Source organism: Juglans microcarpa x Juglans regia, chromosome 5S, assembly GCF_004785595.1.
Source record: "Juglans microcarpa x Juglans regia isolate MS1-56 chromosome 5S, Jm3101_v1.0, whole genome shotgun sequence".
NCBI classification, from domain to species: domain Eukaryota; kingdom Viridiplantae; phylum Streptophyta; class Magnoliopsida; order Fagales; family Juglandaceae; genus Juglans; species Juglans microcarpa x Juglans regia.
This window is the reverse complement of record NC_054603.1, coordinates 341,042-355,565: the sequence shown is the minus strand read 5'-3', so window position 1 is coordinate 355,565 and position 14,524 is coordinate 341,042. Positions and strand designations below refer to the sequence as shown.

At 36.9% G+C, this 14,524-nt stretch overlaps 2 protein-coding genes across 2 annotated transcripts; one reads left to right on the top strand and one right to left on the bottom strand.

Moving 5' to 3' along the window:
- The first annotated feature begins 1,639 nt into the window (after window positions 1-1,639).
- LOC121267903 (probable 3-deoxy-D-manno-octulosonic acid transferase, mitochondrial) lies at window positions 1,640-6,381 on the top strand. The gene is given in 12 exon segments (XM_041172008.1): window positions 1,640-1,841; window positions 1,986-2,079; window positions 2,232-2,274; window positions 2,370-2,492; window positions 2,603-2,722; window positions 2,803-2,881; window positions 3,028-3,144; window positions 3,904-4,001; window positions 4,506-4,596; window positions 4,986-5,105; window positions 5,174-5,244; window positions 6,208-6,381. Coding segments are annotated over 12 exon segments (1,332 nt in total).
- Window positions 6,382-7,201: 820 nt separating this feature from the next.
- Window positions 7,202-10,312, bottom strand: LOC121268181 (leucine-rich repeat receptor-like protein kinase PXC1). The gene is made up of 2 exons (XM_041172318.1): window positions 8,718-10,312; window positions 7,202-8,233 (listed from the first exon to the last, which is right to left on the bottom strand). The coding sequence occupies exons 1-2, from the start codon at window positions 10,078-10,080 to the stop codon at window positions 7,554-7,556; spliced, it is 2,043 nt and encodes a 680-aa protein (XP_041028252.1). The 5' UTR covers window positions 10,081-10,312; the 3' UTR covers window positions 7,202-7,553.
- Window positions 10,313-14,524: the final 4,212 nt, after the last annotated feature.

The window sequence follows — 14,524 nt, the reverse complement described above, 5'->3', positions numbered from 1 at the left end:
ATGATGACTAGCTAGCCATTTTTAATTTTTTTAATAATATAATATAATTAGATCTTAATTAACATATCCCTAAATACACGGGACCATTGAAATTTGGAAAAGCTTACGTGATTAGCCAGCTCTCCCTATCTACGTTCCCATCGATCTCTTTAATTTCCAAACATTTTGTTTAATAATCGATCCTCTTATTTCATGTACGTCCGAATTCGAGATACAATAGCTTAGGCCTATTATTTTTGAGTCGTTTCGGCTGGGGCGTTGCTTTCATGGACCCACTTACACGAGGATCCTGCTATTAATTTAGCTAATCTTGGTGATTATTATTATTGATATATATTATTCTTTTGGACCTTAGTTAGTTCAAGATCAAGCTCTGCGCTATGCTTGCTCAGCAATGACCGGTAAACATAAATATTATAATCTTTACACTTATATCGATTCTAAAACAGTTTTTTTTTTTTTTTTTTTCAAATATCTATCCATCTTAATTTGGAATTGGTTCTGAGTTGATCTCTATTTCTAAGATTTCATTTGTTTTCACAATTTTTAATCTCGACGTATCTCATCTCATCTAATTATTATAATTTTTTTAAATTCTTACATAAAATAAAATAAACCATTTAACTTTTTTAAATATCAAAACAAAAATAATATTTAAAAAATATATTCTAATAATATTTTATTTAACTTTTAATTTTAATCTTAATTCATCTAATTTGCGAATACAAGCGAGGTCAAACTAATAAAATGCTAGTTTATTATATATAAAAAAAAATGCTACTCTACTGCCTAGAGTAGGCCGCTCTAACTGATCGCTAGTGTAACATCACATTTTTAATTTTTTTAATTTTTTATTTATATATTTTTTTTATTTTAAAATATTTATAAAAATATAAAAAAATATCAATATATTAATAGTCACTTCCTTAACTATTAGATAAAAAAAAATTTAAAATAAATGAGATGTAGAAATAAGGGGATAAATTAAGTGGATAAAGTAACATTTAAAAAAAAAATCTATTATTAATGTCGATATATGGTCGTCATTTTTAAATTAGTTTAACTTGTGTTCTCTTGATCGAGGTCGAGACCAGTGTGCAAAAGCCATCTGGCTGGCCATTTCTGATTTCTGGTATGGTGCACGATTCACGAAAATGTTCATGTTTTGCCAGATTATGGAAAAAATCGGGGACGAAGGTGAGCTAAGATTTGAAACTTAATAATGGTAGTTCTTCTACTACTCATTTATTATTATTTTTTTTAGTTTTTTAATTTTTTAAAAAAATTTCTTTTACTTAATAATTAAGAAATGGATTATTAATAAAATTTTATATTTTTAAAAAAATTTCTTAACAATTAAAGTTATTAAAAATATATTTAAAACTAATAAATACACTAAAAATAATAAAGCAGTGAGAGAAGGATTATTGTCTATCATTAGCTAGAAACTTTGAGACGTGTCGAGCAGGGCAAGGATATGATTGTTTTGTTTTGTTTTTAACAAGGCAATGCTATGTGGGCTACAGAGTGCCACACTGGCCCCGATCGAGCAGCTTCGTGTCTTGGCCCACCCAATGTCCTCTATATTATATGTAAATATATACGTATATGTTTAAATTTTTTTGGGAATTGAGTAGAAATGGCGGCAACGAAGGAGGGGAAGGTGAGGTACAAGATTTACAGGGCGCTCACCTACGGTGTATCGCCGGTGCTGGACCTCCACCTCCGGTTTCGCTGGCTCCGAGGCCGCGAACACTCGCACCGCTGGACCGAGCGTCTTGGACGTCCCTCTCTTCCTCGCCCCCCGGGCCCTCTCCTCTGGTTCCATGCCGTCTCTCTCGGTTCGATTTATTTTCCTTTCTTTTGTCTTTTTTAATTTATATGTTCTCGGCAGCGGAATGAAGTTATTTTTTTACGTTTTTTAATTGATTAATTATGCTTTTTCTCCAATTGTTTTGTTTTGCTTTTGATTTTTAAAAATCCAGGTGAAGGAATGAGCGTGATTCCGATAATCAAACATTGCATATATCAAAGACCCGATTTGAACGTTTTAATGACAGCAGCAACTGTGTCTGCTTTGTAAGAAATAATATCTTTTAATTAGTAAATGAAAAAAAAAAAAAAATGCGTGGCTTACTAAAAAGCTTATATCTAAATTTGTTATTTGAAGTCGAAATAAAACTGTTGGTCTCATATATTGTGCTTATTTTTCCTTTTTTTTTTTGGCGCAGCGAAGTAATATATAAACAGCTTCCAAACGGTGTCGTATATCAAGTAACGAGCTAACTCTGATGCATTTCTTGTTCTGTTTATCTTAAACCGATAATAGATGCAGCATTTGTTTTAATAAATCCTTCCGGTTCAACCAGTTTGCGCCGCGTGATACTCCGACTGCGGTCGGTGCTTTCCTTGACCATTGGAAGCCAAATGCAATCATCATTATAGAGAGTGAATTATGGCCTAATCTTATTATGGCTGCTTCGAAAAACAATGTAAGTTATTTCATAATACAAGCATATACGTATATGTGAAGTGCACGTTTTTTAATATCCCATAAATGATGTCGTTTCTCGTAGCTTATATGCGTACATTATCTTTTCAGATAGTGCTGGCACTGTTAAATGCTCGGATTTCTGCAAAAGCCTTTAAGCTTTTTTCAGGACCGGTGCTTCTTCCACTGATTTCGTTGATGCTTTCAAAGTTTTCTTTGATTGTCCCATTGGTACGTATAGTCCAATGTGTACACATCCTATATTGCTGTAATTGGTGTTGTGTTGTTGATGATATTGTTCTAGGATACAGAGCACTATGCAGGCTATCCACTTTCAACTACTGCAAGCCCCTCCTTGTATCATCAACTTTTCTGGCGACTTGAAATATGGTATGCCAATCAATTCGCAGCTATGGTCAATCGGTAGGAGTACAAATCATTTTACTAGTGTTAAATTGGGGTAACTATATACTTTGACTATTGTTGAAGATGGAGATACTCTTTTCTAATCCAGTGTTACTATTTTTTCCATTCAGTGGTGGAAGATTTTGACGTTTCTGAGGAAGAGTTGAGAAGTATAGAAGATCTGAAGTTACAGCTTCCCCACAGGCAGGTTTGGATGTCTTCTTCTATACACAGGGGTGAAGAAGAAAGTTAGTTCCCACTTATTTCTCTCCAACGTTATAGGAGGTTGTCATTTTAAGTCATAATTGTCTGCAAATGCCTTACCTCCGTGATATGTGTATTATCTTACCATGCACATTAATAGTAGTTTTCTCTCTATAAATTTTCGGTTCAAGGCATGGTTATAGGACTCCATTTATATAATGCGTCTGAAATAATTGACATACTAGGGTAGTTTGATGCCAAGATGCTGACTATATCCGCTTCATGAAAATTACCCAATTTTGTCTGTTCATTTTTTTTTTTTTTTTGCTTTTTTTTTTTTTTAAACTTTGTAGCATTAAATTTTTTAATTTTCATGATTTTGGATTCTTTTTGTTTAGAATTTGTATCACTGACTTCAGATTCGTTACTGCTGCCGCTGGGTCTTTCTACTAATTTTTAAGTGTATTCATGTATATGTCCTAGTGAAGCGGTAGATATGTTGAAGAGGAAACAACCCGCTCTTAAACTCAAGGCTATGCACGTTGTGTGCTCAATCTAACACTCTCGAACATTTGTTTTGATAGTTTCTGGTCTTCTTTGTAATATTTAGTTGTGTTAAAGTTCTCATCCTTGTATGAAAGAAAAGTTGAAGCTCACAAACGCACTACAAGAAAAACGGACTTTTGTGACCAATTTATTGCGACCAAAAGACTATTCGCAACCAATTTTAATTGTAAATAGTCATTTTGCTAGAATTAACTGGTCACAAATAAGCAGTTTTCTTGTAGTGACGCTCTCTGCAGTGATGCTAGGAGTTCATGCAGTGTTTACAGAAATGCATCCTGATATGCTCACTATACTTGTACCACGGGATCCATGACATGGACGAGAAATTGCTCAAGTACGATTCTGATGCTGTACCACTCATTAGAACAATTGTATTTCATGTGTGTGCATAATGATGCTTCATATTTGTGATAATAATTTATAAGTTCCTTATCACCTTTTTACGATTAAGGATGGTATTTTTAAACCCGGCTACTATTGGAGTTTGAGGTTTACATTTCAAAATAATTGTGGGAAAAAGAGAGTACTCGTGATGTTGTGTCATTTATGAATCCATAACATGGATACCAACTTAGCACGCATGATGGTGTGCCATTTTATATATGAATAACCTGAAAGCCAACTTCGCAACTAACTTTGGAATTGTATTTAATCTAGGACTTTATGACCCGTATGCATTAAAGTCTTACGTTTTAATAAAATGAAGTTATCTTTTATCTGATTAAGTTTAAATTCTAAGGCATACCTTCATTATGATTCAACACATCAGAGGTTAAATCTTCAAATATCAAAACAAAAAATTATTTAAAAGAAATGCTTTTGCCTTTAAGTGGTGCAGGAATTGCAGAAAGAAGGTCAAAACATAGCATTGAGGTCTCGACATGAAAAGCTGGTGGCAGGAACAACTATATATATTGTCGACACATTCGGTATTTCTTTTACTTATATTAAATGAAATTTATTTTTATCATTTTTATATTTATTTCCTACAATAATGACAAGTTGTATAACCTCTCATCACCAATTCCTTAAACTTACCCTTATTACCTTTGGTTTTCATTTTACAATTTTCGGTTTGAAGAATTCAGGTACTATTAATACAGCCATTCAGTTAAGCCTCTTGACGTTCTTGAACTTGGAAGCTCGATTGCAGTCGTGGCTTCCATAAAAGTCAATAACATGTATTTATAGTGAACTTAGAATTCTATTTGGCTATTCTTGTGTGAGCATCATACCTCATAGGGGTGCCTATTTTATGCTTGCTTTTGGGGAGATTTGACCCATAAAGTCATTGTGTCCTTTCAAATTTGTTTTGTAGGTGAGTTAAGATACTTGTATGGCGTAACTCCAATTGCTGTAGTTGGAGGTTCATTCTTCCCAGGTACAGCTGGCCATAACATATCAGAAGCTGCTGCAGCTGGCTGTGCTGTTTTGACTGGTGAACTTTGGTTAACTTATCATTTTTGAATTACCAATCCGAAAGCCTTTCTCCTTGGCTTATTTCAGGTCATCATGTTGGGCATTTCTCACACATGGTTCTTGAAATGCAACGGTTAAATCCTTTGTCTGTTTTTCAGGTTTGAAGAGCCTCTTCTTAATCAAGTTTTGTGGTTAAATTATTACTTGTCTAAAAAATTCAAGGCAATAGGAAGAGGTCAATTTAGTTATTTAATTTGTATTCTAACCCCCTCTCATGTGTGGTCAGATTTTCCAAAGAGAATATTTAATTGATGTAGGTGAGGTGTGGAGTCAATTTGAACTGAGAACCTCTGTTCTAATATCATGTTACATCTCCATTTGTCCAAAAAATTTAACTGATGGGAAGAAGTGAGTTTAATATTCGAACACTCATCTTTCAAATTTAGTAAACAATTTTTTTCTTCAAAATATGAGCTTTTAAAATTATTTAGATTCAAATCTTCAAAATGGTTATTGAAGTTTCACAGTGTGGCATGTTAGTTGTCCCATGAAAATCGGTTATAAATAGACAAACAACCACTGTCTTTTCTATTACTAATTGATTTCTAGGTCTGTAGTACCCCATATCTAATTTATTTGTTAACGTGAATTGTTCAATCCTCTGTCTACAGTGAACATACCCCTGACAGGTGGACTCCACCTACTTGGTGGGCTTAAATATTGGTAAATGATTTAATGTTAGCAAGCTCATGTTATTGTTATGCCAGGAGGAAGAAATTCCTCATGGATGGTTCCTCAGTTGATTAGTGTTGTAGATTAGTAGCAGTTGAAAAGTGACAAATTCCCTACTTCGGTCAACTCTTACAAAAGCCATGAATTAACTCATCTTGAGCCATATGGGCTGAAGGTGCTTAAGTCCAGCCAAATTTTAAGGTGGGGCTTCTTTATGCTGAAATTATAATAAGAAAGGTCAGTCAAGTAGATAATCCAAATTTAAAGGTCTTGTAAGATCGTATTAAGGACTTCTAAACCATTATGATACATGACTGTTTTTTTTTAAGTTTTTCCTTTAGGAATTATATTAAATTTATAGCTGAGGGTCTTTTGCTGTGACCATGCAGGTTTCTGGAAAAGTAGAGCTTGAGAAAGTGCTCAAGGAGCTATTCAGTGATGCTAAAGTTTTGGAATCACGTCGCATGGCTGCAAAACAATCAAACTACTCTCTTTCCAGGGGCGTCATTGCCAATGTCTGGAACCTACTGAATTTGCATGTTTTCAAACGGGCTCTCTGTTAGAAAGTAAGAAAAGACCTGCATGCGACAAAAGTTAATGCAAAGGCGAAGGTTGTTTGACAAAGAAGTATTTGTTGATAGTATGCTAGTTAGTGTGACTGAAACTCGTTATGGCTCTTCATTATCACGCATGGAATTTTTGGCAGCCGTTTTAATTCAGAATGATCTATACAATCTTATTCTGTACATTCCATATTGGTGGGTTGCTCTCTCGATCATTGCATTCGCGCGGTTTGGACATCAACTTTTGCCCCTAAGGGAAGGTGAAAAAGCGAGTAAATTGTTATTGTAATAAAGTCATACGTCGTATAAGTTAGCATTTTGACCTTGATTTGGATGAAATATGAAGATAATTATGCAAGGACAAACTAGAAAACTTTTTGTTTGTTGTACAGTATATACTTCTTTTACTTCTAATATGAAATCTATGTGTTATTGTGCTTACATTTTCTTTCGTTACTTGTCGACCTACATCAAAGGTAGGGTAGTATGTTAAAACGAATTTAAGAAGTTTTAGTCTTCCAACATCAGTTTTTGGAAGCTTTAAGGTACGATAAAATCTTCATTCTATCTGTTGTGGTGTTGGTATCAAATTGCTGAACAAAACCTTTTGATCTAGAGTCGAATTTTTGCATCCATGTTTCAGTTTCAAATAACTTAAATTTTAGTTGTTCTGTTGGTGCAAGACCCTCAATTTTCTATCCGTTGATCTTGTACGTAAGAACCGGCCAGATTACGCAGAACCTCCATTATGCTTTAGGAGTCCGGACTACTTACAAATTTATTTCAAGCTTTGAGTATTTTCATTATTCTAATCCAGATATTTTCAATGTTATCAAAATACAACAAGGCTTCATAAATAAATAAAGCTGCTTGGACAGCCACCATTCTTCGGAATCTGGTTTTTAGAATAACTAAGGAACAAAATTACTAAATTACACAACATCAGAAGACTAAATAGGACTAACTGTTGGCTTGTGGAGAAGAGCACATAAAGCTTACAAATATTACAAAGAACTCTGATAAGAGTCTGCAACAGCCAGAATTTGCAGCGAGAAACTGCAAATGAAAATAGATCAGGACATGAATGAGGATAGAAACAACCACGCAACGGGAGCTCATCAATTTAATATTGGCGCATAGTTACTGAAGCACTTGAAACAAAGAGATGGGCATCAAGCGAGTCCATCTTCAGTGGTGGCAAGTGAAGGTGAAAGTGAATTGCGGGATTCGTCATAATCCTCCCCGAGAGGAGACTGCTCCACCCTGATGACCTCTATCATCTTCGCCACTTCTGCCATTGTTGGCCTCTTTTCGGGCTGTGGCACTACACAGGCCAACCCCACATGGAGCATTGACAAGAGTTCTTCCTCAATGTTCTTGTACCTTAAGAGTTCTTGGTCAAACACTTCAGCAGTCCATTCTTCCTTCACGACCGATCGAACCCATTTGGGAAGGTCCACAGCCTCATGATCCTGATCTTCGTCCACGCGTGGCCGACTTGGTGAAGGGTACTGGGACGGAGCTCTCCCTGTAAGAACCTCCAACAACAATACCCCAAAGCTGTACACATCTGCCTTTTGAGACAGCCTCTTGATTTCTGCCTGCTCAGGAGCCCTGTATCCTCCTAATCTTGCAATGGCATGAACCGGATTTATAAGCAGCGAGAGCCCGAAATCTGAAATGCATGCAACGCCGTTCTTGTCGAGTAGCACATTCGAAGATTTCACATTCCCATGAGGTATTTTGGATACGCTGTAGTCTTCATGAATCTTTGCTAGTCCTCGAGCCGCTCCTAGCACCAAGCTGATCCTCGTAGTCCAATCCAAAGGGATTCTCCCCGGACCCCGATTACCTAAATTCCACAAATAAAAAATCCAAGAACCACACAAATTAAATATTATTGAAATGAAATATATGCATAGTATTGATGAATTTTGTTACCGTAAAAAATCAGTAAGTATATATTATATATATATATATATTATATATATTATTACAATATGACGTACCCATCAAAAGGCTTCGTTTGCATTCAAAATCCACTTCAACTCATCTCAACTTATCTCATCGCATTATTACAATTTTTTCAAATTTTTATACAAAATATAATCAATAATTCAACTTTTTTAAATCCCAAAACATATTTCTCAAATTTTCATATAAAATATAATAAATAATTCAACTTTTTTTCTACTATTCATAAACCATCTCAATCTATCTCAACTTATCTCTAAATCCAAATCACTCCACCTATTTATGAGTTTATTTTTACAGCCGACTAAATTACTGTTAGAAGCAAGTTTATAATCCAATGATTGAAAAAATAAAACACTGACCATGAAGAAGTGAATGTAAGCTCCCATTGGAAAGATAATCATAGACAAGAAGCTTCTCCTCCTTGGCATAGTAATAAGCTCTAAACTTCACAATATTTGGATGCTTAAGCTTCCCGATCACATCCATATACTGCTCAAACTCCTTCCTCTCACACGGGTTCGCGTCCTTAAGTCGCTTCACGGCCATGATGCACCCATCATCGAGCACCGCCCTATACACTGTCCCCAGGCTTCCTTTCCCGAGCATCTCCGCCGATGCCCGGAGCAAATCCTCAAGCACAAACTGCTTCCTCCTATCGTAAAACACAAGCTTGCTTCGGTCTGTGGCGTTTGTGGCATCGCTGCAGCTATCTTCACCTTCATTGCTGGCATACACCTTCTTCTCGCTCCCACCATAGCTACTCCCACTCCTCCTCCTCCTCTTCCCGCTATCGTTGTCCGCTATAGAACCAGACAAACTCCGGTCTCTCGCACAGTAATACGCGAGGACGAACGACACCACCACCAACAACGCCACGCAGTTCGCTATTACAATGGCCACTATAGCACCGGTACTTAGTCCGTTTCGCGATCCTCTTTTGCCATGACTTGTTGCAGGCGCTTGTGGCAACGAGCTCGGGTTCGACGTTACGGTCTGAGTAGAAGCGGATGCCGGAGGAGTTCTGCTGAACGAGCAAGCGGGAAAGGGCCTCGATCCACACAGACCTTCGTTCCCTGAAAATATATCCTTGCCGAATTTCTTCAGTAAACCGTCGGGCAAGCGTCCGTACAACTCATTGCTCGTCAAGTTCAGCTCCCTGAGATTCAGCAGGGAGACGGAGAGGTCAGGAACCGTCCCAGAGAGCGCATTGTTCTGTAACCGAAGGGTGATTAGCCGCTTCAACCGGCACAGCTCTTTAGGAACAACGCCGCGGAGGTTGTTGTCGGATAGGTCGAGGCGGAGGAGGCGCCGGAGAGACGATATCTCAGGTGGGATTTCCCCAGAGAGGTCATTGCCGGAGAGGTAGATGAACTTGAGATTGGTGCAGTTGGTGAGGGGTGATACGGTGCCGTTGAGGCGGTTGTTGTGGAGGTCGAGAAGGCGGAGCTGGTCGAGCGGAGCCAGAGACTTGAGTGGGCCGCGGAGGTTAAGGGAAGGGAGGGAGAGAACGACGACGCGTTTGTTGTTTGAGGAGCAGTGGACACCGCGCCACGAAGCTGCGCAGGCATCACCGCCTGTCCAGTTGGAGTTGAGCTGGCCGTGGGCATCAGCCTGGAGGCGAAAACGAGTGAGTACGTCTGTGTCGTTCGGGACACAGAGAGAGAGGGTGAAAAAGGCTAAGGCTAAGGCTGAGCTTAAGGGTAAGAGAAAAGGATTATTCATCTTTTGTGCAAGTAAGGAGGAGATTGGTTTTGTAGACGTGTTTAAATTTGTGTTCAAAATGTAAGGAGACTGATAGCTAGTCTCACGCTCTCTCTTGTCTCCATGTCTTGGCTAAACAAGTTGAAACATGAAGAATAGGGTATGATTTAAGGGGAAGAGAGAGAGTGTGTGTGTGTGTCTGTTTATGATATCTTTTTGAGCTATACTTGAGAGGGTGAGTATGATTAAAGGTGACAGCCTTATATGGGAGGGAGTGAGGCCTCGGATGGAGAGTGCTGGGTGAATGATTTCATTATTCTCTCCCAGCTCGTCTCAAATGGAATGGGTGGAAAGAAAGGTGTTTCTCTTTTTCTTGACCAATTGAGCGTTTGGGCTCTCCAGAATATTGTATGGTGGCTTTCCCACCGATTACATAATTAAACTTGTGTTTACCATGTTGACCACTGTTTTTTTTGGTTAGTGAATATTGGTAGGTGACATTGAGGAGTAAAAAAAAGAGAGATTTGGGAAGCAGTGAAGCCTACCTGTGTAAACTACAGTTATTATTGAACTCAACACCTCTCTGATCTCCTTGATACCACTTACCCTTGCCCAAAACAATGCTCGGAACTTAAATCCGCCAACAAAATCCTTGGTTTGACTGTGAAAGTCGTCCGCTGCTTGATGAACATCTGGATGGCTAATCAGGAAATTAAAAGAAAAAAGAAGAAGTGCATGATATGATTTGCATGCTGTCCGGCCCCCTTCCTTTGATATCGTGGAGGAAGGAAAAAGTTCCCAACTTTAAGTCATAAGAAAGCAAAGGTGCTGTACGTACTATGTAACCTAGCTGCATTGATGATGGAGAATATTATGTAAATAGATATGGCTTGACTGGCCTGCAAATTGACAATTTTCATCATGCAAAACGTCCAAAACCTAATGGGCTTATATTTATATATATTTACTAAGAATAAATTTGCTCCACGATAATATTCTGCACTTTCATTTATGGGTTCGATCATCTATATATATATTATAGTACTGATCATCTGCCTACCTCGTGCACATGAAGGGTCGAGTTATGTCTTCATCATTTTCTTCTCTCTTTTACTTCTTGCATACTACTCTCAAATATATAATATCCACAATCAATTAGATGATGTTGTTTTGAAAAAACAAGAAGAAGAAGAAGGAGAAGATGTATAAAAAGGGGAAATTTCAGGTTTACTTTTTAAGATTGAAACTCACACAGGTTGACCATTCAGTGCAAATTAAAGCCTGCAACAAATTAAAGCCTTTTTCCAGAAGTAGCATATCTGTCAAAGCAATTGTTCAAGTTCCCCTGATTTTCAATGCCCACATGGTGGGGGCTCATTGGCAGTACACACCCCACTTCTCTCAGCCTTCATCTTCCCCGATACAGAAATGCTGTCGCAGAAAGTGAAGAAATGCTTCTGCTTTAAATTTTTTTTTTTTTTTTTTCCCGGTTTGATTACGCTTCCTTTTGCCCTTTTTAGTTTTATTACCACGCAAGAAAAAGAAGAAAGGGGAGAAATTGAAGGCGGGATTGGCGTTCTAATTTTGGAGGAGGGGCAAGGGCGAAAGCAATATAGTACTGCTGCTTGGGACACTTTAATTATTATTACTGTTAGTGTAATCATCGAAATTGTTGTTGTTACTATTATTTTTCCCTTAAGCTAGGCGGGATCATTGGAAATGAAACAAAAGATCAAGAGAGATTTCCGGCTCAAGACGTTTCTGAAGCCGAGACTGCTGCATGCATTTACATCTTTGGCTTCACATGGTGTTTTGGTTGCATTGATGGCTCCAATATCGATCCACCTCCCCCGCCAACAGTTCCAAATCGACATGAAATGAACTCAGTGCAACTTCACCGAACCCTGTACGGGTTTTCTTCTGATCTCCTCTGGCTCTGGCTGGCTGCTTTCACAGTTTTATTTATGTGCCGCAGTGGCCTTTACAAATAAAAAAGTCTGGACTCTGGACTCTGGACTCCGGACCTTCGACCTCACCCACCCAACAAACCCCACCTCGACCTAATTAGCGAAAAAAGGGTGCATCGGACTTGACTGGGTCGCCTTTTAAGCCCAACACCTAGTTTGTCTTGTTGCATTTTATACATTTTTAACACCAATACTGATATGGGCAGGAGAGTTGGTAAAGGAAGTTGCGTACACCTGTCACGTTAGTTATAATTAAAAAAAGAAAAAAAGAAAATAAAAGATGAAAACACCAATGAAAGCTGCAAAACTCGACCACCCAAGGAGAGTTCCGTTCGTCTCCCTCACACTGATTTTCGCAATCCATTACTGATCCCACTTATGTTCATCGTTCCTCCCATATTATTTCTTAGATGCGAATTATAAAAAATGCTAATTCTGATAAAATAAATCTAAAAATGAATTTGATTCATAGTTATAGATCGATTCAACCTACATCCACCCAAAATGCAAATTTTAGCCATGCCTAACGAATTCTGGACCCCCTATTCCAATTCAGCCTGTTTTTATAAACAATTTTTCAATCCATTTAAGTAGAGAACAAACCAGTAAGACTAATATGGGATCTGGGCTCCCGAACCCAATCAAGAAGCTCCAATTTCTCTAGTCCAACAATCTTTATCTTGAGGCTCCGAGCCAAGACAGAAGCACAAGAAACCAGATCAATCTCAAACCCACTTTCAGACCAGCTGCCTTGCAATCTTCACCCTCCTCTCATACTCCTCCGCCACTAACAAAGCAATATCCGACATCTTTGACTCTTGATTATTGAGACACTTTTGGGTAAAACAAACCATGTCAAAATGCAAGAAAGTTTCACCTAATATACAAAAATCAAAGGCATCCTCCAACAGGAAGGTGTATTATTTTCCAGAATTGATCAAAGGGATCATACTCATGAAACAGAAACAGGAGAAATTACCAGAAAACGTTCCTCCTTAAGAACTGTTCAGGTACACCACCACCTTTAAGTTCCCAACTGGGTTTTCAAATTAACCAAAAACTCAGAAAACCCTCGAGAAAATTTCAAAGCTTGCTGACTTACTTAGAAATTACTAGAAAATTTGATATGTTCAGAAACCTAGCTCGGGTCGCGGGAAACTTCGGAGATGGAGGGAGATGGAGAAGAGGGAGATGGAGGAGAATGGAGGAGGGAATCCGAATGGAGAGTAAGTGCGAAACGCACCGTTTAGAAATTCCAATGAAATGCACCGTATTATTTTCCACGTAGATGCCACTAGCTTTCCGTGCGCAACTTCCTGCACCAACTCCCCAGTATTCATCATTTGCCTTTTACAATAAAAACATATTAGATGTACTACCTTTTATCTTTCATTATGAAAATACTCGGTTTTTTAATATCGTTTAGATACATGAAATATTTCATTCCATCCTATTTTATCATTATAATTTTTTAAAATTTTCACACAAAATATAATAAATAATTAAATTTATTTAAATATCAAAATAATAACAATATTAAAAAATAATATTTTATTTAATTTTCATATCAATTTATTTGATCTCAACGGACTATACATACGGCAACTTAATCTTAAGAGACGATGTCAATTCGACTCTTGTTATTATGATTTAGAGTATTTATACTTGTAAGTTGTGGAGAACAATCAATATATCTTCCATATTTTTTATATGATAAAATTTGATTTATAAGATAATTAATTTTAAACTTTTATTGCCAATCAAGTTTTGCCACTTAATAATACGGATGCACTTTTCAAACTGACTTATTGTGGGGTTGTGTTGCTCGTCTTGCTATCTCGGTCCTGGTTGGGCAAAGGCATCTCTTAGGGTCACTCGGCGTATGGTTGGGCCTTGTGCTGCATAGGCCTTCATAGTCCATCTACTTAACAATTACAATTATCGAATTTCAAAGCTATGATAAAATATTTTTAAAAACTCAATAGTTAGATTCTTTTAAAAATTGAAGAAACTGTTAATCATGATAAACTTATTTAGGGCATGTTTGGAGTTGTCTCAGGAGTTTTAAAAAGTATTTAAATATTCTTGTATTTGGATATTGAGATATTCTCATGTATTCTGTAAATAATAGTGAAAAAATAATGATAAAATATTAAATAATAGTAAAAAAGTAATGAATATTAGTAAGGTATTTTGAAAATATCTGAAGAGTTCTCAGTACTCAAACTAAAAGTTCTTTAATGAAAAAATTAAGTTATTTAGATGTTACATATTAAAACACTTTTAATTTCAAATAAGTTGAAAAGTACGTTTGAAGAAAAACATCAAATGTGCTTTTTCAAATAATGCAGAACTTAATTTGAATTTTAAAAAGACTGTCAATGAAAGAAAATACCCATACAATTTTCAGATAATTACAACCTTTAAACTTGACATGATATGATCATAATCTTTAAAAATTCAAATAATCGTAATCTCTACATTAGAAAACACTTATT

Coding starts and splice junctions, on each gene's coding strand:
- LOC121268181 (XM_041172318.1), bottom strand. CDS start 10,080: ATGAATAATCCTTTTCTCTTACCCTTAAGCTCAGCCTTAGCCTTAGCC. Junction 8,234..8,717: donor CTTACATTCACTTCTTCATG/GTCAGTGTTTTA, acceptor TGTGGAATTTAG/GTAATCGGGGTCCGGGGAGA.